Raw genomic sequence first — 25,906 nt, 5'->3', positions numbered from 1 at the left:
ATGAGACCCGTATCCTGGGGAATATTGCCATCTGGGGCCACAAATGCAAACTGTAGTGCCCCCCTTTTAAGAACAAAGATAAGGTCACCTCTTTCCAGAAAGCACCTATAGGAATGAGTGACATTGAAATGACATGAAATGGTTTAAGATCCAGTTTTTCTGAAGGGCAACTGGGATGGATGAGTTGCAAGTGCTTTTGGGTAGAAGTCAGGCTGCTGGCTGATTCTGCTTCCTGCAATTGTGGTTATTTGGTTAGCTTTGGTCAGTGAATGGTGTTCTATGGCAACCTGGTGACTAAAGCAAAGGTATAAACCACTCTCATTCACTGTTACCTGGAGCATCTGGGCTCCCAGTAAACAACCACCTGGAGCAGCGATGGCAAATGTTTTTTTGCTTGGGTGCCAAGAGGTCATGCACACATGTGATAGCGCACACATGTATGCCCATGCCAATAATGCAATGCCCTCCTCACCATGCCTGCATGCACAACCCCCCTGCACATTTGCGCAGGCCTCACTGAAGCCTCCGTACTTCCAGTAGACCCATTGGGCTGTTTTTTGCCCTCCCCAGGCTTCAGGAAAGCCTCCTAAAGCCTGGGGAGAGCAAAAAATGGCCGAAAGGGCCTACCAGAAGTTCATTTCTGAACTTCTGGTAGGCCCAGTGGCCTGTTTTTCGCCATCCACAGGCTCTGGAGGCTTTCCTGATGCCTGGGAAACGAAAAAAATGGCCTCCCCCACGCCACCTGGAAGATCGAAAATCAGCTGGCCAGAAAGGTGCATGCGTGTTGGAGCTGACATAGGGCAGCGCCTTCCGTGCCCTCAGCTATGGCTCCGCGTGCCACAGGTTCGCCATCGCGGACCAGGAAGAACCAAAGAACAAGGAAGTCACCTAAAGGCCTTAGGAAACTACTCAGTCCTGCTTTCCTTCTCGGGATTTTGACTCTGTGGCTCTTTCAGGTTTAAATGGAGCTTGGGAGAGTCGTGGGCTTGATGTGTTGTGCAGCCACTGAATGATGTGATGGGAAATACGAGGGCTCAGTCACATAGACCAAGGCTACGGGTAAAATATGCCTCAACTGTGAAGTAAAGCAGTGTAAGTGCTTGGCCTGTCACAAACTCCCTCAGCCATCTTAAAGAAAGTGACATTAGCTGACACTCTGTCCTGGAGGAACATTGGGAGAAATGCCAAGGAGCAAAAACTCCAAATAAATGTCAGTTAAATAGGAGGAAGCAGGACCTTCCTGGAGCTTGAAGATAGCTGTGTGAAACACACTAAGTTGTGGTTTTCTGAATTTGGGGTTTTTCAGGTAGTTTTTGAAATGATGACCGCTTCATGAATCCCAGGAGTTTTGGAAGCAAAAGAACTAAGGAGATGTGTTGTCAAACCTCAGAAATTCAGGGATCGGGCTTGAGCAGCTTGGAATGATTTACCTTTCCAAAAAATACAATATTTTTGGTTGTCTCTCATTAACTCATAGATAAGAGTATATGTTGTGGCCCGTCAGTTGTGGGGCCTCATTTTACCCACCTCTGAAGGATGGAAGGCTGAGTCAACCTTGAGCCTGGTGAGATTTGAACTGCCGAACTGCAGCTAGCAGTCAACTGAAGTAGCCTGCAGTACTGCACTCTAACCACTGTGCCACTTGTCTGTTTTTGTTGGTTACAAAAGAGCTGTAACTTTATATCCTTCAGGATGGTCTGACGCCTCTGCATTGTGGAGCCCGAAGCGGCCATGAACAAGTGGTGCGGATGCTGCTCGACCGCGGAGCCCCCCTTCTTTCCAAAACAAAGGTAATAATGTGGAACTCCAGATTTGAGGAATCATGGAGCCCAAAGTCTCCCATTATATCCAACTTGTAAAGAGACTTGTAAAGAAAAGAGCTTGGCTGAATATAACAGGATTGGAAATTCACTTCAATCCATGACTTCTGTTGTTTTCCATCTTAGGAATAGCCTTGCATTTGGGTGGGACAGGTAATGCCTTTCAGGATTCTCAGGATGCTTCTTTGTCTACATTATTTTATCTTACTTATAAGAAAAATTCTGTAGCTCAGGTTAGAACTGTAATGGTGAACCTCCGGCATGCTCTGTGAGCATGCATGCCATTGCCAGCTGCTTTGCTGCATGCGCTGGCCAACTGATCTTCGCATGTGCCAGAGCCCTGGAAACCTCGGGTTTTTGGTGCTCTGGCACATGTGAAGACCAGCTGGCCGGTGCGCACATGTCCATCGGCCAGTTGGTCTTTGGGTTTCTGGAGCCCCAGTATGCACTAAGACCAGCTGGTGCACCAGAAGCCAGTTTCTGAGATTTCAAGATTTCAGGTTTCCAGGGCTGTGGCCCGTGTGAGTGCACATGTGAACACACGTTCCAGTTTGGGGACTCAGTGCCGTAAAGGTTCGCCATCACTGGGCTAGAACTTCTGCACACATTTTTCAGTTGGGAAATGGGGCAGTTGTAGAAGTCGTGGCAGGTTTCTTGATTCCTTGGTTCAGCATAAGACTCAGCCCTGTGTCTTAGTTTTTTAAACAGAAACATGCTGCTTTCTGTTTTTTCTGCCTATATTTGTGAGCAGGTGAGAATTAAGGGACTTCAAGCATGTAAGACAGATAGATGCCAATTGATATTCAGTATATTTTTCTTCCTGTCTCAGGTGAAAATTTATTCAAACAGGATTTTCAGGTTTTTCCAGTGTTTGGCCAGAGATTAATCAAGCAACGAATCGGCGAACACCTAGAGGCAAACAAAGTCATAACCAAAAGCCAACATGGGTTTGTCAAAAACAGATCATGCTAGATAAATCTTATTGCATTCTTTGACAAAGTGACAAAATTAGTAGACCAGAGGAATGCTGTGTGTATAATTTACCTGGACTTCAGTAAGTCTTTTGATAAAGTAGACCACAACCTAGTTACTTGATAGGATAGAAAAATGTGGGTTAGACAGCATCACCACCAGATGGATTCATAACTTGTTGACCAGTTACGAATCCATCCCAACATGTAGCCCTCAATGGAACTGTATCTACATGGAAGGAAGTATGCAATAGGATACCCCAAGGCTCTGTTTTAGGCCCAGCACTCTTCAACATCTTGATCAATGATTTGTATGAGGGGATAGATAGGGAATTCATCAAATTTGCAGATGACACCCAGCTGGCAGGAATAGGCAACACTCCAGAAGATAGGCTAAAGATACAGAAGGATCTTGACAGACGTGAATATTGGATGCTGTCCAAAAAATGAAATTTAAGGAGGGGGAGAGTAAGGTTCTACATTTAGGCAAGAAAAATGAAATGCACAGGTACAGTATATGTGGTACCTTGTTTAATAGTAGTAACTGTGAGAGGGATCTTGGAGTCCTAGTAGACAGTTGCTTAAATATGAGCCAGTAGTGTGCTGCAGCTGCCAAAAAAGCCAACACAGTCCGAGGCTGCTTTAAAAGAGGGATAGAATCAAGATCACGTGAAATGTTAATTCCACTTTATAATATCTCAGTAAGGCCACATTTGGAATACTGCATTCCAATTTTGATTGATTTAAAAAACATGTGGAGATTCTAGAAAGAGTGCAGAGAATAGCAGCAAAGATGATTAGGGGACTGAAGGCTAAAACATGTAAAAATGGTTACTGAAATTGGGTATGTCTTGTTTAATGAAAAGAAGGACTAGGGGAGACATGATAGCAGTGTTTCAATATCTCAGGGGCTGTTACAAAGAAGAGGGAGTCAAGCTATTCTCCAAAGAACCTGAAGGTAGGACAAGAGCAATGCATGGAAATTAATCAAAGAGAGAAACAACCTAGAACTAAGGAGAAATTTCCTAAAAGTTAGAACAATTAATCAATGGAACAACTTGCCTCCAGAAGTTGTCAATGCTCCAACACTGAAAGTTTCTAAGAAACCAAATAGGATAACCATTTGTCTGAAACGGTATAGGGTTTCCTGCCTAAGCAGGGGGTTGGATTAGAAGAACTCCAAGGTCCTTTCCAATTTTGTTATTCTATTACAGTCCTTCCATCTGTCAAGTTTTGACCTGCAATGCCTGTGATTAACTGTTTCCTAATAAACATTTCCCCCTATCATTGGCAAACCATTTGAGAAGCCTAAATTATGTTGTTGTTAGTTGCAAAGTTGTGTCCGACCCATCATGACCCCATGGACAACATTCCTCCAGGCCTTCCTGTCCTCTACCATCCCCTGGAGTCCATTTGAACTCACACTGACTGCTTCGGTGACTCCGTCAAGCCACCTCATTCTCTGTTATCCCTTCTTTTTTTGCCCTTAATCATTCCCAGCATTAGGCTCTTGGGAGTCCTTCCTTCTCATCAGGTTAAATTATGTTATTATTTATTAAATTTCTATACCACCCAAATCTCAATACCTCTGAGAGGTTCACAAATAAAAAGCATTAAAAAAATTAAATAATAGAAGAAAGAACGAGAAAGGAACTACAGGTGAAACTCGAAAAATTAGAATATCGTGCAAAAGTTCATTTATTTCAGTAATGCAACTTAAAAGGTGAAACTAATATATGAGATAGACTCATTACATGCAAAGCAAGATAGTTCAAGCCATGATTTGTCATAATTGTGATGATTATGGCTTACAGCTCATGAAAACCCCAAATCCACAATCTCAGAAAATTAGAATATTACATGCAATCAATAAAACAAGGATTGTACTTAGAACAATATCGGACCTCTGAAAAGTATAAGCATGCATATGTACTCAGTACTTGGTTTGGGCCCCTTTTGCAGCAATTACTGCCTCAATGGGGTGTGGCATGGAAACTATCAGCCTGTGGCACTGCTGAGGTATTATGGAAGACCAGGATGCTTCAATAGCGGCCTTCAGCTCTTCTGCATTGTTCGGTCTCATGTCTCTCATTTTTCTCTTGGCAATGCCCCATTGATTCTCTATGGGGTTCAGGTCAGGTGAGTTTGCTGGCCAATCAAGCACAGTAATCCCATGGTCATTGAACCAGGTTTTGGTGCTTTTGGCATTGTGGGCAGGTGCCAAGTCCTGCTGGAAAATGAAGTCAGCATCCCCATAAAGCTCATCTGCGGAAGGAAGCATGAAGTGCTCCAAAATCTCCTGGTAGATGGCTGCATTGACCCTGGACTTAATGAAGTACAGTGGACCAACACCAGCAGATGACGTGGCTCCCCAAATCAACACAGACTGTGGAAACTTCACACTGGACTTCAAGCATCTTGCAGTGTGTGCCTTTCCATTTTTCCTCCATACTCTGGGTCCTTGTTTCCAAATGGGATGCAAAAGTTGCTCTCATCAGAAAAGAGGACTTTGGACCACTGAGCAACAGACCAGGTCTGTTTTTCTTTAGCCCAAGTAAGACGCTTCTGAGGTTGGTTGTTGTTCAGGAGCGGCTTGACAAGAGGAATATGACATTTGAAGCCCATGTACAGGATCCGTCTGTGTGTGGTGGCTCTTGATGCACTGAGTCCACTCCTTGTGAAAGTCCCCAACACTTTTGAATGGCCTTTTCCTTACAATCCTCTCCAGGCTGTGGTCATCCCTGCTGCTTGTGCACCTTTTTCTTCCACACTTTTCCCTTCCACACAACTTTCTATTAATGTGCTTTCATACAGCAATTTGGGAAGATCCAACTTCTTTTGCAATTACCTTTTGAGGCTTTCCCTCCTTATGGAGGGTGTCAGTGATGGTTTTCTGCACAACTGTCAGGTCAGCAGTCTTTCCCATGATTAAGATTCCTGAACCAGACTGAGAGACCCTTTAAAAGCTCAGGAACCCTTTGCAGGTGTTATGGCTTAATTAGCTGATTAGAGTGGGATACTTTGAGCCTAGAACATTGCACCTTTTCAAATATTCTAATTTTCTGAGATTGTGGATTTGGGGTTTTCATGAGCTGTAAGCCATAATCATCACAATTATGACAAATCACGGCTTGAACTATCTTGCTTTGCATGTAATGAGTCTATCTCATATAATTCACCTTTTAAGTTGCATTACTGAAATAAATGAACTTTTGCACGATATTCTAATTTTTCGAATTTCACCTGTAAAGGAGGGCAGATAGCAAAACCCAGACAGGAGCCAAAAACAGATGCCAGAAACCTGGTCAAAGAGCTGGGGCTCCCAAGCCTTATCCAGGCCTAAGTACCACTTTTGGGGTGCCAAGCAGCTTGCAAGTAATTCTATTGACCCAATTTGGGTTTGATTTCCCATGTCAGTCTGTCTTTCAGGACAGAATTCAGAGCAAGCTTGTGGTACAGAATTGGGTGTCAACTGTACAAAGAAGAAAGGGAGGTTTGGGTTGAGTTTTTGTCAAGTCCTCCTGTAGTTTGGAAGTGATGTTTGCATCTCATTCTTATGTGTTTGGCCTTCAGTGGAAAATCCTAAAGCTGTATTTTCTGCTTGCTTCAGCCTAAGTCTTGGAAAAGCTCAGATAAACTGCAAGGTTCTTTTCTTAAGGAATTCCTAAAATTGCATTTTCTTTGTTTTTCAAAACATACCTTTAATCTGTTTTTGACGAGCATGTGGATTTGATTCCAAAATGGTCTTTTTAAAAAATTTCTCACATTGTCTTAATGTGCTGTAGCAGCAGAATTCAGCCTAATACAGATTTAGCCGTGACCTACAGTTCTCTGATGATTACTTTTGGCACAAGGAAATGGCTGCTAACAAGAAAAAGGAGATGCTAGTCAATTTTGAAGAAAAAGGTCATGGAGCACTTCTTCCCCTTTTCAGTTGTGCTTCCTTAGAGTCACGCTTTCTACAGTTTGTCTGGTCACCCCAAGTGGTTCAGGAAGCCTTCTGAAGCTCCTCTTCTGTCTCAGTAGGTGGCACCCTTGGCCCAATTTAGATTAGGCTTGGAAGCTAAGCAGGATTCTTCCTCTTGGCTCTTGCAGGAAGCTCAACCCAAAACCACAGGAAGGAGAAGTTGTTTTGAATCCCTTCAGACCAGCCGTCACCAACTGGGGGTCTGTGGACCACTGGTGGTCTGCAAGAAAATTTTGGTGGTCCACAGAAAAATTATTTGCATTTTTTTATATTGCACTAAATCAGGGGTCCTCAAAACTGCAGCCCTTGGGCCAGATATGTGCAATGAATGCTTGTGTTGCTGCAGAGAGTCTCCCCCTTTGGGGTCTTTTTGTGTGGGTTGGAGGGGGGCAGAAATTCCGACTTGGGGTTTGCTTTAGCCTCCTGGTGCGGGGCTTTGGGCAAAGGCTGGAGGGAAGTGTCGCTGGTGGCAAAGAGCCGGAGGGCCTCCTTCCAGTGGAACTGCATCACGGCGTGGAACTGGCTGACCATCTCAGCCTGCTGAGGTTCCAGGCACCGGTACCTGGCCTTGCACTCCCTCAGGTCTTCCCTCTTCTTGGAAAGTCTATGATCATAGTCCTCAGTGAGGTGCTTCTGCTGAGTCTCCTTTTTGGTTAGATCCTATTTGAACTGAGCTGTTTTGCCAACACTTTCTCGTGGTGGCTGCTTAGCTCCAGCAACTGCTTCCTGTTGGGGCCCTAAGGAGCCCAGCCAGGGAGGCGAGGAGTGGCTGGGAGGGGAGGGGTGAGTAGAGGCTGACAAGGCATCCCTCAATCTGAGTGACATTGAGTTGGCCACACCCACCCAGTCGCATGGCCACCTTGCCACGCCCACCCACCCAATCATTAGCCAGATCATATAGTGGTCCGCGGGATTTAAAATTATGAATTTAGTGGTCCCTGAGGCCCTGAAGATTCACAGCCCGTGGAAAGGTTTTTCTGGAGCCTCTCCCTATAAATAAGGGACGCGGTGGCTCAGTGGCTAAGACTCTGAGCTTGTCAATCAGAAAGGTCGGCAGTTCGGCGGTTCGATTCCCTAGCGCTGTGTAACAGAGTGAGCTCCCGTTACTTGTCCCAGCTTCTGTCAACCTAGCAGTTCAAAAGTGTGTAAAAATGCAAGTAGAAAAAATAGGAACCACTTTTGGTGGGAAGGTAACAGCTTTCTGTGTGCCTTCGGCATTCAGTCATGCCGGCCACATAACCACAGAGACTTCTTTGGACAGCGTTGGCTCTTTGGCTTTGAAACGGAGATGAGCACCACCCCCTAGTGTCGGGAACAACTAACACATATGTGCAAGAGGAACTTTTACCTTACCTTTACTCCCTATAAATACCCATCCAGCTGAACAGCTATACAAGAACCAGATGTTGGCCTTGTGTTTCTTTTCCAGAGGTGGGTTTCTTACTCTGCTCCCCCCCTTTCTACTTCTAGAATGGCTTGTCTCCATTGCACATGGCAACCCAAGGGGATCATCTCAACTGCGTTCAGCTCCTGATTGAGCACCATGTACCGGTGGATGATGTGACCAATGACTACCTGACTGCACTTCATGTAGCCGCTCACTGTGGCCATTACAAAGTTGCCAAGGTTTTGTTGGACAAGAAGGCAAATCCCAATGCCAAAGCACTGGTGAGCACACTGGGGTCCCTCTCGTCTCCCACCCCCCATTTACCAGCTAAGTTGGGTTTGAGCTAGGAGGAAAAAACATTGCAATGGCTGTAGGGTTCAAAAGAAGTGGCTACGGGCCGCCTTAGAGGGTTTATTTATGAATTATTACTTTATTAGAGGAAAAGACAGGAAGGAAGGAAGGAAGGAAGGAAGGAAGGAAGGAAGGAAGGAAGGAAATGTTTTCATTTTGTTCCTGATATTATTTTAAAAAGAAAGAAGGAAGAGAGGAAGGGTAGGAGGGAAGGAAGGAGGGAGGGAAGGAGGGAAGGAAGGAAGGAATTGGTTTCATTTTGTTGCTGATGTGATTATTTTAAAAAGAGAAAGGAAAGGAGGGAGGGAGGAAGGGTGGGAAGGAAGGAGGGAGGGAAGGAGGGAAGGAAGGAGGGAGAGAAGGAAGGAATTGTTTCATTTTGTTGCTGATGTGATTATTTTAAAAAAGAAAGGAGGGAGGGAGAGAAGGAAGGAGGGAAAGAATTGGTTTCATTTTGTTGCTGATATGATTTTTTCAAAAAAGGAAGGAAGGATGGGAAGGAGGGAGGAAGGGAAGGAAGGAGGGAAGGAAGGAAGGAGAGAAGGAAGGAAGGAAATGTTTTCATATTGTTGCTGATATGATTATTTTAAAATATAAAGGGAGGGAGGGGGGAAGGAAAGATGGTGGGAGGAAGAGAAGGAAAGAATTGGTTTTGTTTTGTTGCTGATGTGGTTATGTTAAAAAAATCTTGATACAAAAAGATAGTCATTCTTTTCTAATTCTGAGAAATCTCTCTAGCTGGAGAAAGAAATCTATGAATAACCCCACTGTTTTTTTTTTTAAACAAAACCCTAACCCTTAAAACATTTTTAACAGTTCTGTTTTTTTCTTTTACTCTTAAGCATTCTCAGCCTTCTGTAACTAGAGGAGCTCCCTCAGACCTTTTCCCTGGGAGCTGATTGTGACCTTGCAGTTGGCCACAATCCATGCTCAGTCACGCTTCAGGTGGGCTGCAGAAGGCATCCCTTTCCCCCTCTGAGCAGGCAGAGAGGGACATCTGGGCCTTTGCAATCCCAGGAAAGGACCGACTGAGCAGAGAGCACAAAGGCTTCTGCAGTTGTCTTACCCATGTTCCTCCTGGTCCAGCCTGCACCAAACTTCAATGCAACATTAAATTCTAATTAAAAGTGCCTCATCTTCTCGGGGCCAGGTAAAAGAAAAGATGGCCAGGACTGGAACAAGCTTATTCACAGAATGAAAAAAGTACATAGTTTATGGCGCAAGAAAGCTATTATGACCCCAGGGGCACAAGACTATCAGGGGATGTCCTAAAACAAACAAACAAACAAAAGTGTACATCCATATTAACGTACTTATTAAAAAAAACTTTATCCAGTTTCCTTCAATCAAGTTCTTAGTAACCAATAATAATTGGTTAATCTTGTTAATTATACAAGGGGAATAAAATATTAAAACTAAGCTAAGTGATCTCAAAATCTTAATTAGCCAGGGACTTTTCCAAGGAAGACAAGCCGTTATAATTCATCAATCGATAAATCTTGAACTGGAAGGTTTTAATCTCCCAGCTGAAGGCAGTGGAGGAGAGGGGTCAGTCACCGAGGCTCCCTCTCTCATGGACCAGCTAGTCCAGGGGTGAAATTCCCGCAGGTTCTAACAGGTCTGGAGAACCGGTGGGGGAAACTTTGAGTAGTTTGGAGAACCGGCAAATACCACCTCTGTCTGGCCCTAGAGTGGGGTGGGAATGGAGATTTTGCAGTATCTTTTCCCTGCCACGTCCACCAAGCCACGCCCACAGAACCAGTAGTAAAAAAAAATTGAATTTCACCACTGAGTCAGCCAGATGGGATGTAGAAAAGTAGCCCTTGGCAGGAAGAGAGACCGTTGGCACGGTCAATCAGAAGATTTCTGGAGGAGGAGGAGGAGGAGGAGGAGGAGGAGGAGGAGGAGGAGGAGGAGGAGGAGGAGGAGGAGGAGGAGGAGGAGGAGGATAGTATTGGTGGTGATGGGGACAACAAAAAAGATTCGTGACCTGACAAATGTGCACATGACAAAAGCGCACCGACAAAACCACGGCGAGAAAACTGCGACATCATAAACGCGCCCACAAAAGCGCGATTTCAGTTAAGGTAAGGGTTAGGTTCAGGGTTAGGTTTAGGGTTAGGGTTAGGTTTAGAATTTGTGATTATTACTTGTCCGTTGAAGGCGTGCTTTTGTCAGCGCGCTGTTTTCGGCGCGCTTCTGCGCTCATTCGTCGGCGCGATTTAGAACTCACGGTTTTCTCGCCGCGGTTTCGTCAGCGCGCTTTTGTCGAGCGTGCATTTGCCGGTGAACCAAAAGATTGCATTCAGCTAAACTAGACAATGACTCAAAAAGTATCTGATTTTTTTCCTCCAGTTGAGAAGGTAGCTGAAATATTTTGCTTCCAAGGTGAGACCCAGTTCTGTCAGCTGCTTTTAAAATCAGCGGCTGATGCTACTTTGACTAGTTCAACAATTTATCATCAACATCCAAGCAAATGCTGTGAGCAAAATATATGGATCTTTGATAGTCAGGAAATTCTGTTCTTTTTTTAAACAAAAAAAAATCATTGCAGTTGCACTAATGCAGTTGTGTGCTAAACTATACATCCATTTCTTTTCTTTGAGCCACGTTCATCATTAGCATTCTGGCAAGGACAATGAACTATTTTTACCAGCTTATATGACACTATAATGGTGTTTACTGAAAGGGTTGGGCTTGGAGAGAGTGATGCCATTTCAAACACACGTTCCATCTTGGGACCTTCCGGGGGGGGGAAAGGATTTTTCAGAGCACCCCACCTCTCTCTCTCAGCCCATCCTACCTCACCTTTGTGTGCGGATAAAATGGACATCTTCACCTTAACTGCCTTGGAGAAATAGAAATAGAAACCAACAAATCATAAAAAGTAAGTAAGGCTCAGCTGTCACACAATATCAAAAGGGATAGATAGATTTTGCACACAACACTTTTGGGGATTTTTGTAACGCTTTCCAAAATTTTCAGAACGGTTTCACGCCTCTTCACATTGCCTGCAAAAAGAACCGAATTAAAGTGATGGAACTTCTGCTGAAACACGGAGCCTCCATTCAAGCTGTCACAGAGGTAAGGCATCTTTGCACCTATGGCTAGGTTTAGTTAAATACAGTATTTTTCAGAGTATAAGACACTCTGAAGTGTAAGACGCACCAAGCTTTTTGGGAGGAAAACAAGGCGGGGAAATCTGCTTCTGCCTCCCAGCAATTTGCCTCCTTGCAACAAACAGCAAACAGTACAGACAATATACACTGTTTGTAGTGTTACATTTCAGACTATACTTGTACAGATGCTGTTAAAATTGATGTGCTTTCTGGAAGTATAGTTATTCTCTGCTTTTTAAAAGAAGATACAATGGCACTGGGCCTCTTCAGATCAAGCATTTATTTTAAAAAGCTACTTTATTTTGTTAAGCTGTCTAGACAATAATAAAGCAGTCTTTAAAAAAATAAGTCTAATAATTTGAACATTCTATAGGCATTTATAGTTATTGACTTACCTTCTTGCAGCAAAGAAGCAAACAGCCTGATTAGCACCAGAAAAAAAAAAATCTGCTTCTGCCTCCCAGTAATTTGTGGTGGAGCAAACAGCAAGTTTCACTTTCAATTTCAGCTTGGGCCTCCCGATCATCAGCTGTTTCAGGCTGCAGGGTTTGCTATAGCCTATTGCAGTCTCTGCAAGCCCCATTTTCCCCTTTGCTGCAAGGAGGTAAATTGCTGGGAGGCAGAGGCAAAAGGGTGGGGGGCAGTGGGTGGATGGGGCTACATTCAGTGTATAAGACGCACCCAAATTTTCACCCTCTTTTACTGGGGAAAAAGATGCGTCTTATATTCCAAAAAATACAGTAAGCCACATTTCAGCCTTGGAGCACAAGAGCTCTGAATGCCAAAATTTTCACCATGAATTTTTAAGATAGCCTTTACTGCCGTCAAACCAAAATAGAAAAGCAAACTCTCATCCCTGTGTAGGTGAAGTGGAATATTGTATTCTCTGTGATGCACATGAACACACAAGTGTGCTCTTGCCTGAATGCTTGAGTTTGATCTGCTTAGGTGGCCCTTTTCAACTTCTAGTTTCTCTAGTTTCTAGAACTAGAGAAAATACACCTTCTGGAGTGCTGGGCTTTTGCAATCGATGCTTACAGAGTCCAATGGAAGATTTTCTTTCAAATCTATGTAGATGCGCAGAATGTGGCCGTAGTGCCAAACTAATATGTTTTGAACTTGCCACATGATGTCCTTGTAATATTGGCAACAGCTTGTCGTGTCTATTTGTGCAGCCACCAACCATCAGGTGTCTCAGACAGCTCAGCAGGCTGAGCCCCTAAGCATTCAGTCCTCTGCTAAGGCTTTTCTCATATTATACCAGCCTAGGAATGCTTCTTTTCTTCTATCTGCTCCTTTCCTAGTCGGGTTTGACTCCGATCCATGTGGCTGCCTTCATGGGACATGTAAATATTGTTTCACAGCTGATGCACCATGGAGCTTCTCCCAACACAACCAATGTGGTAAGTACCAGGGTAGACCTTTCATTACTGGGCAGCCTGGTGGCCTCCTCCTCCTCTCTATCTCCCTTGGCTGGGCTGTTTTTCTAGGCAGAGATAATGACCTCGTCTGGAACCACAGTTCTGAACCTCAAATTGTTGGTTTTTCTGCTAACCAACTCAACTGACTCACACTCTCTTTGGAGTTCTCACAGCTGGATTTCAGAAAAGAGAATACCTTTCTGTGGGACCTTCCTTGTCCTCCTTGTTTTATCTGCAGCACCCCTGTTGAAATTGTCCATCCCTGATCTTCACAGATGCCCCCCACCCCCTCAGGGAGAGATCTCTTGTACCTATTGACCAAGCTGTAAGCTTTCAAAGATACTGAATAAGACAGAAATGGGACAGCACATGCCAATCACTTCTCTGTAAAGTTTCCAAACAGTGGCATGTTGCTTAGTCAGCCATCACCAAGCAGTGACATTGTTGACCAGAATTAATCCCTCTCTGACATATCCATGAAGTGAAGGCTTTATTTTTCCTTCTTTTCTCCTGCGCTACGAAGGGATGGGCAGCATTTCTTTTTCTAAATCTTAGCCAAGTTTCTTTTTCTCCTGATTTGTGCTCCAGGGAGAAGGTTTGTGCACGATCACCTCTAGTCTGTGGGAAAGTCTCTATTTCTTGAGCATCATTTTGAGGCCACCCTGTGCATGGAGCTGATCCCAATCAAACTTGAGCTCCTTTCAATCCCCAAAGGAGGGAGAGAAACTTTAAAAACCAGAGCGGTTTGAAGCGGATTTGTTCTCACAAAACTGGCCAAAGAAGGCCTGTTTATGTTTTTGTTTTGCTACAGTCTGCCACAGGCCTTTCTTTGCTAGGCTCAGGGGCCATGAGAATTGAGCCACAGCCACAAAAAACAGGCAAACTCAGCATAATCTGGGCTACGGGCAGGATTTGCTTTTAACTGGGACAAACTATGGCAAACATGCAGCTTTCCCTGTTCAGTTTCTTGCTGTCCTTGCCATTTCCCTAGTGACCCATCCTTCGGTTGAAGCACATGAAGCTCTGCAGATTGATAATAGCCTTTTTTATTATTACTATTGATCGGTTTCGATTGGCCCAGCTGTGAGTTTGTCCGCTGACAAACAGGCGCCTGGAGCCCTCCAGCACAAAAGCAGGGAATCAAATGGGGAGGGGGGGATTCAGATCTGAAGGTCCAAAGGTTGGCACAATCCCATGGATTTCTCCTGTGGGAAATGTCATTTAAGCACAAGGTTGCCTTAATTCCCCAAATAACACCTCTCCTTTTTAAAGCAGCAATGTTTTCATTTGGCAAAGAACAAAACCTTTGTGTGTTTTCAGGGCTAAAAAAAAAATCAATCCTGGAATAAATTACTTTGTGAGGGCGAGATGGTCTCGAGGGGTCAAAGATGACCTGCTTTCACATGTTGATCCCAAAGAATTCTGTGGTTGCGAGTAACATATTTTTCTTCCTTTTCTCTGTCATTCTAACCTCTGTCATCCCAACCTCTTTCCCCTGACAGAGGGGCGAGACAGCCCTGCATATGGCCGCCAGAGCTGGCCAGTCAGAAGTGGTTCGGTCCTTAGTTCAAAATGGAGCTCAGGTGGAAGCAAAAGCCAAGGTAAGCAGCTTCTCCACGCACGTCTTCGTGCTGCAGGCAGCCTTCAGTGGCTGTGCATGTAAGGAGCGGGATACCCGTTCCAGGGCCGCTTAGCATCCTTTACTGTCCCTTGACAAGGAGATAGTCCTAGGCAGGCATGAAATTCAGCCGGTTCTGGAGAACTGGTAGTGGAAATTTTGACTAGTTCGCAGAACTGGCAAATACTCTGGCTGGCCCCAGAGTGGGGTGGGAATTGAGATTTTGCAATAGCCTTCCCCCAGGACAATAGTGGGTTCCGGGTAGTATGGCCCAGTACAGGCGTACCAGTGGTAGCTGGGAGTAGCGGCTACCATACTGGAACGGTGACTCATTTCGCTCACCTGCCCACCCACATTCCTTTCTGTTTTTTGATGCAAACGGGCCAATTGCACATGCGCGCACAGCGTGCGGCACTGTGTGACCTCCGCTGAGCAGCTGGATGTTGCAGGGTGGTGGGGCGCGCAGCTTGTGTGTCTGACGAGGACGCCCAGCTCCGTACACAGCTAAGGGCTGCAACAGGATCCGGAACCCACTACTGCCCCATGAGTGGGGACTTTGCAGTATCCTTCCCCCAGGAGGGGGGTGGGAATGGAGATTTTGCAGTAACCTTCCTCTATCACACCCACCAAGCCATGCTCACAGAACTGGTAGCAAAAAAAAATTAGGATTTCACCACAGCTCCTAGGATTCTCTGCAGGAGACTGTCAATCATTTTGGTTGAAGCATTTGAGCATGACACTTAATGGGATGCTGCCCCCTTTTCAGTGCAATAGTGCTTTCCATTTCCACATTTTCTGTGGAGCTCAGAGTGCTACCCCCCCTCCCTTATTTCTGCTCAGAACAACCATTTTATTCTTGGGGAAGTGTCACATTTTATTCTTGGCCCAGTGTCACTCTCAAAGCAGTTTGGAACAAAACAGTTGGTGCGCTGCTAATCTGTCCCGGTTAGATGGCAAGGGATCCTCTTCAATATTATCTCACTTGAGGTGGTCTTCCAGTCAGAAGTCATCATTTAAATTTATCCAGGCACCTGTCGAGGGTCATCTCCTGCTTTCCTCCATGGGCACTAAGGACAACCCTTGGCTGCCCATTTGAATCTCAGTGTGGAATTTGCTGTCTTTTACTCTTTCCGTGCCATTCCTAGGATGACCAAACACCACTGCACATTTCGGCACGTCTGGGCAAAGCCGATATAGTCCAGCAGCTGTTACAGCAAGGAGCCTCCGCAAATGCTGCCACAACGTCTGGCTATACCCCATTGCACCTTTCAGCACGAGAAGGACACGAAGATGTGGCATCCATCCTTTTGGACCACGGGGCATCCTTGAGTATCATTACCAAGGTAAGAACGCTTAAGGTGTAGAAAGCAGGCCTTGGAATGATGTTTTTAAAGTGTTGTGGCCTCACTTTATCCAGGGAGACAAAATTATGTTAGACATTGTTGAGAATATTCATAGCTCGGGTTGTAGGTTTTGGCAGGAGTCTCTTCTTGAAGTTTGTCATTTAACTCCTGGACGTTTCCTTACCAAACTAGGTAACCTTTTCAGTGAGGGTATCTCACAAGTATCTTATTTATTTTTATAGGTCCTGGGTGGCCAGTTGGTCTTGTGACTGGTTGACTTACAAGACTGAATGAGTCACATGATTGTGACTCAATCAGTCTTGTGATCCAACTAGTCACAAGACCAACCGACCACCTAGGACCTATATAAATGAACAAGGCACTTCACCTCCACAGAAGATGTTACATAGTTTGGTAATGAAATGTCCAGGTGCTAAACAGCAAGCTTGGAGAACAGATCCTGGCCGAAATACCATGATATCTCTGGGAATGACATGGATCCCAATAGAATTATTGCTCTGGACCAACAATGTACCAAATAAGGTTAAGCTGAGTGTTTCAGGACTCTGGAGTTTTTCCATAGGATGCTGAACAAGTGGATAAAAAGACGTAATTCTAGCAAGTAAGGGATATATTGTTTTTTCCATGGAAAATCCCACATCCCATATTGATTGTTTGTTTGATTGATTGAGTGAGTGAGTGAGTGACTGAGTGAGTGCTATTAAGTCACTGTTGGCTCCTAGCAATCATAGATTATTCTGCCCAGCCTGGTCTTCAGGTTTTTCAAAGGTGCCTTCTTCCCTGTCATATTGGAGTTCTTCCACCTTGCAGCTGGTTGTCTCCTTCTTTCTGCCATTCTCAGAATTAAAAGCTTCTCCACAGCTAGTTCTTCACATAATTGCTCAGGATATGATAACTTCAGCTTGAACTTTTGTGCCTTGAATGAGTATTCTGGATTAATTTGTTCAATGTTCTTCCTGTTTGATTTCTTGGCCATCCATGGACTTCTCGAGAGTTTTCTGTACACCAGAGTTCAAAGGCATAAATACTCTTTTTATCCCCCGTCAAAGTCCAATTTCTGTTTACATAGAGTGTCACAAGGAAACCATTGTCTGCACGATTTTGATATTTCCCCATCCCCTGCATATATTAACATAGTATATTAGGGAGATAGTTAGATTCCTTTTCTACTTTCAGAAAATACTTTACCTGGGAATAAACTTCCTTAGCTTTCAAGAAGAGAGCAGTTCAGCTCTCTCATTCTGAAACTTTTCCAGAGTTTGTCTTGTGAATCATCCCTTTAATTCAGAGCCAGCCTAACCTTGGCTCAGGATCAGGGCTGACCCTTTTGTAATGCAGAAAGTCTCCAGGGTGGTGGGGAGAGGGCAGCAGGAGCAGCTTTTCAGCCAACAGCCTTCCTTCTTCAAAAGCAGTGAAGGACCCCATACCCAAGGTCTCCATTCTGCTCCACTTGGCTTCTGTGCTTGGAAGGGGGGCCTGGAGGCATCATGTCCTTAACTTCAAGTGGCAAAGTAACTTGGACCAACTCTGTACACAGCTGAGAAAATAAAAGAGGGAAAGTGAAAGGGGGGAGGAATCAACCAATGATTATTTAAGAAGACAATTTGTGCATGTGAAGTTCACCTGTGTGTATTTAGGTCCTTAAAAGGTGGTAGTGATCTTTAAGTTGGAAGTGTCCCACCATAAGGTATTATCCAAGGAGAAGTTCAAACTGTTTCTTCAGACCAGGTATCATCCCAGCAGCCTTTGATTATTATTTTTGTTTTTTGGAGAAGCTGATTAGTTTATAATGCAGGCTACTTCAGCTGACTGCTAGCTGCAGTTCGGCAGTTCAAATCTCACCAGGTTCAAGGTTGACTCAGCCTTCCATCCTTCCGAGGTGGATAAAATGAGAACCCAGGTTGTTGGGGGCAAGAGGCTGACTCTGTAAACTGCTTAGAGTGGGCTGTAAAGTCACTATGAAGTGGTATATGTCTAAATGCTGTTGCTATATCGAAATGGTGCCTTTTTACACAGGCTGTATTATTTTACTTCTTCAAGAGGAAAATTTCAAGCATTGAATTACTGTTGCTGATTTTGAGTTTGATCAAATTCAGTGGAATCAAAGTGATTTCCATTTTGCCTTTTTACCATCCAGCATAAGTTATATTTCTTTTGCTAACAATGAGAAGGTTCCCCTTTCAAGATTTGATGTAACAAACTTCATTGTCATATCCCTGTAGACATGATCCCTACACTTTCAAAGTTTCTTTGTAATCCAAAGGATTTGAAAGTCATTTAAAAATAAAATACAGTGCTTTAATTGGCTTCTCTTGTGCATTGTGGAAAATTGGATCCTTGTGTTTCTTCCAAGTCCACATTTTGGGTTTGGAATGGCACATTCCGTTTTGCTGTAACATGGAAACACAACTTCTCCAGCTGCACCTGGGTTCTGCAAAAATGGTCTATGCCTCAAATAAAGCTGTTAACACAAATGTTTATCTTACAGAAAGGATTTACCCCTCTACATGTGGCAGCCAAATATGGCAAAATAGAAGTTGCTAACCTCCTACTTCAGAAAAATGCTTCTCCAGATGCGGCTGGAAAGGTAAGGCAGATGTTGCTTCAACATGGCACACTTAAACTGGACTGATTCCAGCATCCACCAAATCCATCAACTGGTGACAGCCTCAGGATCCCCTTGGAGTATTTCCCTTTTCCATCACTTCTGTGTAATATTGCAAAAGTTCTTGGTTTTTCTTGAAAAAGAGGTATTGATTTATTGAGGATATTGTTCTATTTCACAATACCTTGATGATTTATTGATTATATGCCAGGAAGTTATTTCATTGTTACATATTATTGTATGTAGTGACCACAGAGATGGATTTTTCCCCAGGACAATCTATCCCTAACCTGTCCTTTCAAATCTACCCATGGTGGCCTCATCACCACTCTTAACTGAGCACATCTTTACCCTCTGCAGTAGAGCTTGTAGTTGCCCACTTTCTACTAAAACACAGATCTTTGATGATGTTATTCTGCATAGAAAATGCTCCCTCCCCCCCCCCCCTAATGTTCACATGTAATAAGAATTATCTACATTGGGCACAATTTACCAATTGTAGTTTTCATGGCTGCCTATGCAAATGGGAGTGACTTTAATTAGTTGATGGAAGTCTTACTTGAGATCAGAATAGACTTTTCTCTTGATAGGCTGGTTTCAATGTGTCTATCAAGAGATTTTAGTAAAGAGACATTCCCTGTTAAAGGGCTGAAAATTCAGGGAGGGCTGTAACATTAAACTGAAAAACCCAACTAAATATCTTGAGAAACATGGAAATAAAATATGAATCAACATTTCTTACCCATAGTCTGTAAGAGATCAGGGAGGATAATTATTCAGGTAGGCAAAGTTGATATCTTAAAAAGTGTGAAGAGCATTCCCATACAAGTCATTGTTTTGTGTTGTAGTTGATCATTTCAAAATCTCAGTTAATACCATCGTAAACTTCATCAAACCTAGTTTAACATAATTCTTCAAGTGTTTCTGTAAAGTGAGTTTCTAACCATGCCTGTTTGTTCTGCATGTGTTTTTAGAGTGGTTTAACTCCACTGCATGTTGCGGCACATTACGATAATCAGAAAGTGGCACTTCTCCTTTTGGACCAAGGAGCTTCTCCTCACGCCTCTGCAAAGGTACCAATGCCACCGAGTGGGGTGAAGATCCAGCCACATGCCTCATCTTTCCCCTCCTTTGGAAGCCCTGCTGGACTTCCTCTAGTAACACTACAGTATGATCCAAAGCAGGAGATGATCAGGGATGTCCAACCTTGGCAACTTTAAGACTTGTGGGCCTCAACATTTAGAATTCAGAATGACTGGCTGGGGAATTCTGGGAGTTGAAGTCCACAAGTCTTAAAGTTGCCAAGGTTGGGCACCCCCTAGGTTAGATGGTGGGTGACCTTTATCTTGATCATCCGCATGAAGGAAGACATGGAGTTGGTAAAGGAGGATTTAACAAAGGGTTGATGCTTAGGGAAGTTCATTCTTCTCTCCTGGATTGGGAGCCACAAGGTTAACACTAAGGGCCACCTAAAACTTTCTGGTCCAGATGAAATGGGCTTCATCATTGTGTCTCTTCTGGACCAGTATTGGAAACTTGCAATGTTGTCTTCAGCCCAGAAACTCCTATGGAACCTCTAAGCTGTGTTTGTACTTGTGCTTATAGAACATAATTATGAAAGTGTAAATTAAATCTGTAGTGTTGTAGTTAACTATGGTAGCAGTACACAATCCAAATGAGTCTCCCAATTTGGCAAAATATCCCAATTTTGGTGTTCTGAGAGAACATCTGGAAAGCTTTGGAGTGCCAAAACACAAATGACTTTATTTTGTTTTAGCATTATATAGATTTAGATAGTTATGGTGATTGATAGTCTCAGAAATCTATGGATTGGATAGAGGTGATTATTTTGGCATTGCTATTTGTAGAGCACACAAGGTTTAGTCTTTGTGATTTACAGGAATGGCAGAGGGGGAGAGAAAGAGAGGGAGAGAGAGGGGGGAGAGTATGTCATAAGGTCAGTAGAAAAACATAAGGGATGATTGGCACAAGAGGACATCAGAGGTCACCCTAGATAATGTAGGATTCGGTGTAAATAGTAATATATCTAGATTTCTTGCATCAGTATTAGAGACAGTCTCCATGAAGGCGAGGAATAGGAAGTGCATAGTTCCTTCAGGTTTTTTCACACAGTATCAGGGAGCTACCTAAAGGACTTTGACTGCGTTCACACAACATGCTTAAAGTGTTAGTTTATTTATTGATTTTCTGTGTTCCCATAATGTATAGAACCATTGGCAAGCTGGATTTGAATAATGCACTAAGCCAGAAAAGTTGAAATCAAACCAAGTTAAGCTATGGGTAGGAGCCCTTTGGCTGGATCATTCTGGTTAAATGTGTTGTATGAATAGTAGCACTGATGCTTCCTTTGCGAAGAAGGAGCAATGGTGAAATATTGTAAAGGCAACATGAAGTCCCATAGCTTCAGGACTGTCCTTTTTTTCTTCCTGCATGGGGGCAAATGTGTCACTTGAATAGGCTACTTTTTTCCTATTGTCTCTTGATGTCAAAGGGGAGGAGAGAGTTAAGCAGGTAAGACCCTTGCATGATTGTTTATCACTTTCATCAGTATCTGTGTGGCCACTCCACTGTGTGTAGATTGATTAGAGATTGGAAAGGTGGAAGTGGAAAATGCCAACAACACGTTTGCATTCAGTGGAAACTTGGCAAACGCAGGAATGGATTTCTGTGCATGAGGTAACAATCCGAATTCCAGAACATGGCCCTTAGATTCAAACCCAACCTCTGATGCTCTGTTTTTCAGGTCAAACCTGCATGTGCTTCCTCAGAGATGATCACTAATGTTCACTCCTTGAGAAGCCCGTGTAGAATTTTGATCTTAATCCAATCCAGCAAAACACTTGGAATAAATGAAACCATTGATACAAAATGTTGTATTCTTTGAATCCCTGCTAAAATTCCTGTGGTAGACTCACTTAGACTGTTCAGGCAGGAGAAGAAACACTTTGGAAAGATAACCCTTTATAATGCCTTGGTAAGGCCACTCTTGGAATACAGCATTCAGTTTTGGTCACCTCAATGTAAAAAAGTTGTTGAGACTCTCAAAAGAGTGCAGAGAAGAGCAACAAAGATGATTAGGGGACTGGAGGCTAAAACATATGAAGAACGGTTGCAGGAACTGGGTCTGTCTAGTTTAATGAAAAGAAGGACTAGGGGAGACATGATAGCAGTGTTCCAATATCTCAGAGGTTGCCCCAAAGAAGAGGGAGTCAAGCTGTTCTCCAAAGCACTCGAGGGCAGGACAAGAAGCAATGGAAAGTAATCAAGGAGAGAAACAACTTAAAACTAAGGAGAAATTTCCTGACAGTTAGAACAATTAATCAGTGGAACAGCTTGCCTCCAGAAGTTGTAAATGCTCCAACACTGGAAGTTTTTAATAAGATGGATAACCATTTGTCTGAAGTGGTGCAGGGTTTCCTGCCTAAGCAGGAGGTTGGACTAGAAGACCTCCAAGGTCCCTTCCAATTCTATTCTATTCTATTCTATTCTATTTTATTCTATTCTATTCTGTCTTAATGGAACTGAATTGGTGGAGAGTGTTTGCAAGATGATGGGTGAATTTTACTTCTTTCCTCTTCTGAGGAGGAGCTATGCTAACTGTGAAGCACTTAAAAGAGAAGATGGGGAGGCACAAGTCCCCTAATTGCCCAATGGAGTGGTGTTTTGGGGGGCTTGGTCATTTCCGATATGCGCCAGACTCAAATACTTTGTTAAGGTCCTAGGCTCCCCCCTTGCTGGCTCAAATCCAAGGGACCATAGTGAGAAACTGTTACATACCAGTTGTAAGTTAAGGTGGGCTGTGATAAGATGGGATGAGATAAACCTAACAATCAATCTTGAGATCTGCAAATCAAGGGATGACCTATGGCACATTGCTTAGGGGGTTTATGCAAATTTGCAAAGCAAATTTGTGGGTATCTTGGTCATGTAATCTACAATCCACAGGCATATCTCCCTGATTCTAAACTGCCTTGAGAAATACAAGTTACTTTATAAATATTGTCATAAAGCTGTAAGACAAAACAGCCCCTATTTGGTCCATCAGGGTTAGGATTATTAGGTACACGCTTCATTTTGGGCCAGAGGGCTTTCTCATCGCAAAGGTCTGTTTTAAGAGTTTCTTCAGAGAAGTAAAAACCTGCATAAAGGAACTTCTTTAGGATTGCTTCCCACGGAACGGTGAAACGCTTAGATGTCTGGCCCTTTTCTAAAATAGGTCCGAGCTTCAAAGCTTTACCACTGGGTGCAATCCTAAGAAATAGCCCATCTTCATGGAGTCAGGATGCTGCGTTAGTTTGAGGCTGAAAATCTCTTTTCGTACAGCTGGTGCTTCTATTTTCCCCTCCTGAGCCAACATTGCGCTGAAACCCAAATGACAAAATGAAAGACTTGAGAGAAAACCAGAAATTATGGGTTGGCTCCCTGAGTCCCTTCACCTTTGATCCAACCGCTGAGCAGCTGCCTACAGGCCGTTTTTTTGAAAAGGCTTTTCTGAAAGTCACAAAACTGAGCTGAGCTGAGCTTTAAGTCATGGAAGAGGCTTCCTGGCTGTTCACTCGTCAACAGCCACATTGGCTGATGGTTTTCTTCCATATTTTCTCTGGAAAGGAAGGATTTCTCCTGTTCCTCCTGTTGTCTTCATTGACTGGAGGTTGGGAGGTCTGTCATTCCCCCACCTCAAATGTTTCCTTTTTTACCACTCTATAAAAACAATATTGCCAAAATGCAGATCTGTTCTAAGGTGCACCAGTCTGCCTATCTAGCAGCCACCGCTTTATGCCAAAATCAACTTCTGCAAATAGGATGGAAGAAAATGCCGTTTTTATCTTTCCTAGATAATTTTCTCCAGTTATTTGTGCCTAGACGGTGCAGTGCCAGCATCCCAGCTTCTTAATCTGTCCTTCTTCTTCAACTAGATCCTAGAACCAGAAAGTTGTCCAGTGTCTCTGAACAGAGATGATCGTAATTGAGTTGTCATTACTGTTTTGTAGCCAGCTCATGCATCTCCACAGTTAAGAGGCAGGAAGTGTCTTACTGACTCTTGTCTTTATTTTTAATGCAAATGCCCAAGCAATCTAAGTATGAAATTGTGGGCTTTTGCTTGACATTTGTTCAATCCTCTCTTGAGATGAGGAGACCCAGGGTGTGGGTAAAAGTAGGCGGGGGCATATTTCTGCTCCCCAATGTTGTGTGGGACACCGTGGCTCAGTGGCTGAGCTTGTCGATCAGGAAGGTCAGCAGGTTGGTGGTTCGAATCCCTACCGCTGCATAACGGAGTGAGCTCCTGTTACTTGTCCCAGCTTCTGCCAAACTAGCAGTTCAAAAGCATATAAAAAATGCAAGTAGAAAAATAGGAACCATCTTTGGTGGGAAGGAAACAGCGTTCTGTGCACTTTTGACATTTAGTCATGCCAGCCACATGACCACAGAGACGTCTTCGGACAGCACTGTATCTTCGGCTTTGAAACAGAGATGAGCACTGCCCCCTAGAGTCAGGAATGACTAGCACATATGTGCGAGGGGAATCTTTACCTATATTTGTATACTGCCATCCTCCATGGCTGTATAGAGTTAGAAACAACAACAAGCAATGCATCAAAGATGAAATTTGAATTCTAGGCTAATGCATCAGTCAGCTGTTGATGTAATTAATCCATTAAAAGCAATCAACATTGCTGAGCCACAATTCCCAATAAACTTAGAGTGAAGGGCCCCTGAATATCAAAGTTCAGAAAGAGCCCGAGACCAATGTAGCCCATCCTTAGAATTCAGATTCTTAGATTGCTGTTACTGTTAATGGATGCCAGGTGACTAAACACAAGGTTAATTAAGCAGAATATCTGTGCATTTTATGTAGTATTGCCTTTAGTTTGCAGAGGTAAGGCTCCTATTTATGTCCTGAAATCACATCTGTAGTGAAATGTCCTTTGATTTGAGACATTGTGGAATTTGGATGCTTTTTTCCGGTAGTTCAGAGAGGAAGACCACTGAATAAGCTCTAGCTACAGTTGGTAGCCAGCACAGAAGTCTTCAACTAAATAACAAGATGCTGGTCATTTTTGCTAAATTAAACACACATTTCTACTGCGTTTACACTCTAACGAAATAAGGGGCTGTGGCATCAGGACACAGGCAACATCTGATTGCTGTAGTTCTTCTACCCAGAAAGTGGTGGGTCCACGGGAGGAGGAGTTCAGTACAGTGAAAATAGTGGCCATAACAACTATGCAGTTGAAGCCCACATCTTGTTGGGTGTACTGAGTTCCAGGGGTGTACTAAGTTCCAGTGCTTCATCTTGATTCATCTGGCTATCATCTTGATTCAGGAACTGCCCAGCAGGCCAGTGGCCTTGAGTTCCATCAGACTAAGCTGAGCTAGCTGTGAGGTTGCACAAGTTACAAGAGCACAGGCCACCATTACAGTAAGCTGTGCTACTACCTGGCAGACTGTGGTCTGACGTAGGCCTTTCGCCCTTATTCCTCCTCCTCCATTGGCTCAAAGATGTCTACCTTGGACTTCAGGTTGACTTTGTTGTGTTCACTTAACTGATGGAGCTGCCTCTTCTTTCCACTTTTGACAGAACACTAAATCTGGACCTACCAATAGCCTGGAAAGTGTCCATAGCAGGGGTGGGTTCCTGCCAGTTCTAACCTCTTCTATAGAAGAGGTTCCACAAATCTACCGTGCAATTTAGAACTGGTTCCAGCTCTTCCCCCCCCCCCGCCCATCCGCACCACATTTTTCCCGCCTGCCCCTCAATGATTGGCTGGCTCACCAAACGCCCCACCTGCCTCTGAGAGTCCTATCTAAACCTTAAAGTCTTAAAGCTGTCAAGTTTGAACATCCCTGTGGGTTTTTTTCTAAAGGGTTAGGGATGCAAGGGTCTTGTAACTTGACAGCTTTAAGACTTGCAACACTTCAATGCCAGAGCTTCTGAGCCAACATAACTGGAGGAGGAATTCTGGGAGTTGAAGTCCACAAGTCTTAAAGCTGTCAAGTTTGAACACCCCTGGGGTTTATTTTCTCTAAAGGGTTAAGGGTGCAAGGGTCTTGTAACTTGACAGCTTTAAGACTTGCGTGCTTCAAATGTCAGAGTTTCTGAGCCAACATTTTGGTTGCTAAGCAAGAGCATTGTTAAGTGAATTTCAAAACATTTTACAAGTTGGCCACACCTTCCCAGTCACATGGCCAGCAAGCCACTCCTACTCAGTCACATGGCTGGCAAGCCACTCTCACCCGGTCATATGGCTGGCAAGCCACTC

The 25,906-nt window shown here is 43.8% G+C and overlaps 1 protein-coding gene across 1 annotated transcript in view; it reads left to right on the top strand.

The window, feature by feature from the left end:
• Positions 1–25,906, top strand: part of ANK3 (ankyrin 3) — a 309,147-nt gene that overhangs the window by 191,325 nt on the left and 91,916 nt on the right. Inside the window, 8 exon segments of the mRNA XM_032231543.1 lie at positions 1,692–1,790; positions 8,229–8,426; positions 11,482–11,580; positions 12,920–13,018; positions 14,539–14,637; positions 15,800–15,997; positions 18,507–18,605; positions 19,598–19,696. Of these exon segments, the coding sequence (XP_032087434.1) occupies positions 1,692–1,790; positions 8,229–8,426; positions 11,482–11,580; positions 12,920–13,018; positions 14,539–14,637; positions 15,800–15,997; positions 18,507–18,605; positions 19,598–19,696 (990 nt within the window).

The sequence above is a fragment of the Thamnophis elegans genome, chromosome 15 (assembly GCF_009769535.1).
Source record: "Thamnophis elegans isolate rThaEle1 chromosome 15, rThaEle1.pri, whole genome shotgun sequence".
Lineage (NCBI taxonomy): Eukaryota > Metazoa > Chordata > Lepidosauria > Squamata > Colubridae > Thamnophis > Thamnophis elegans.
This window is presented reverse-complemented; position numbering and strand designations above follow the sequence as displayed.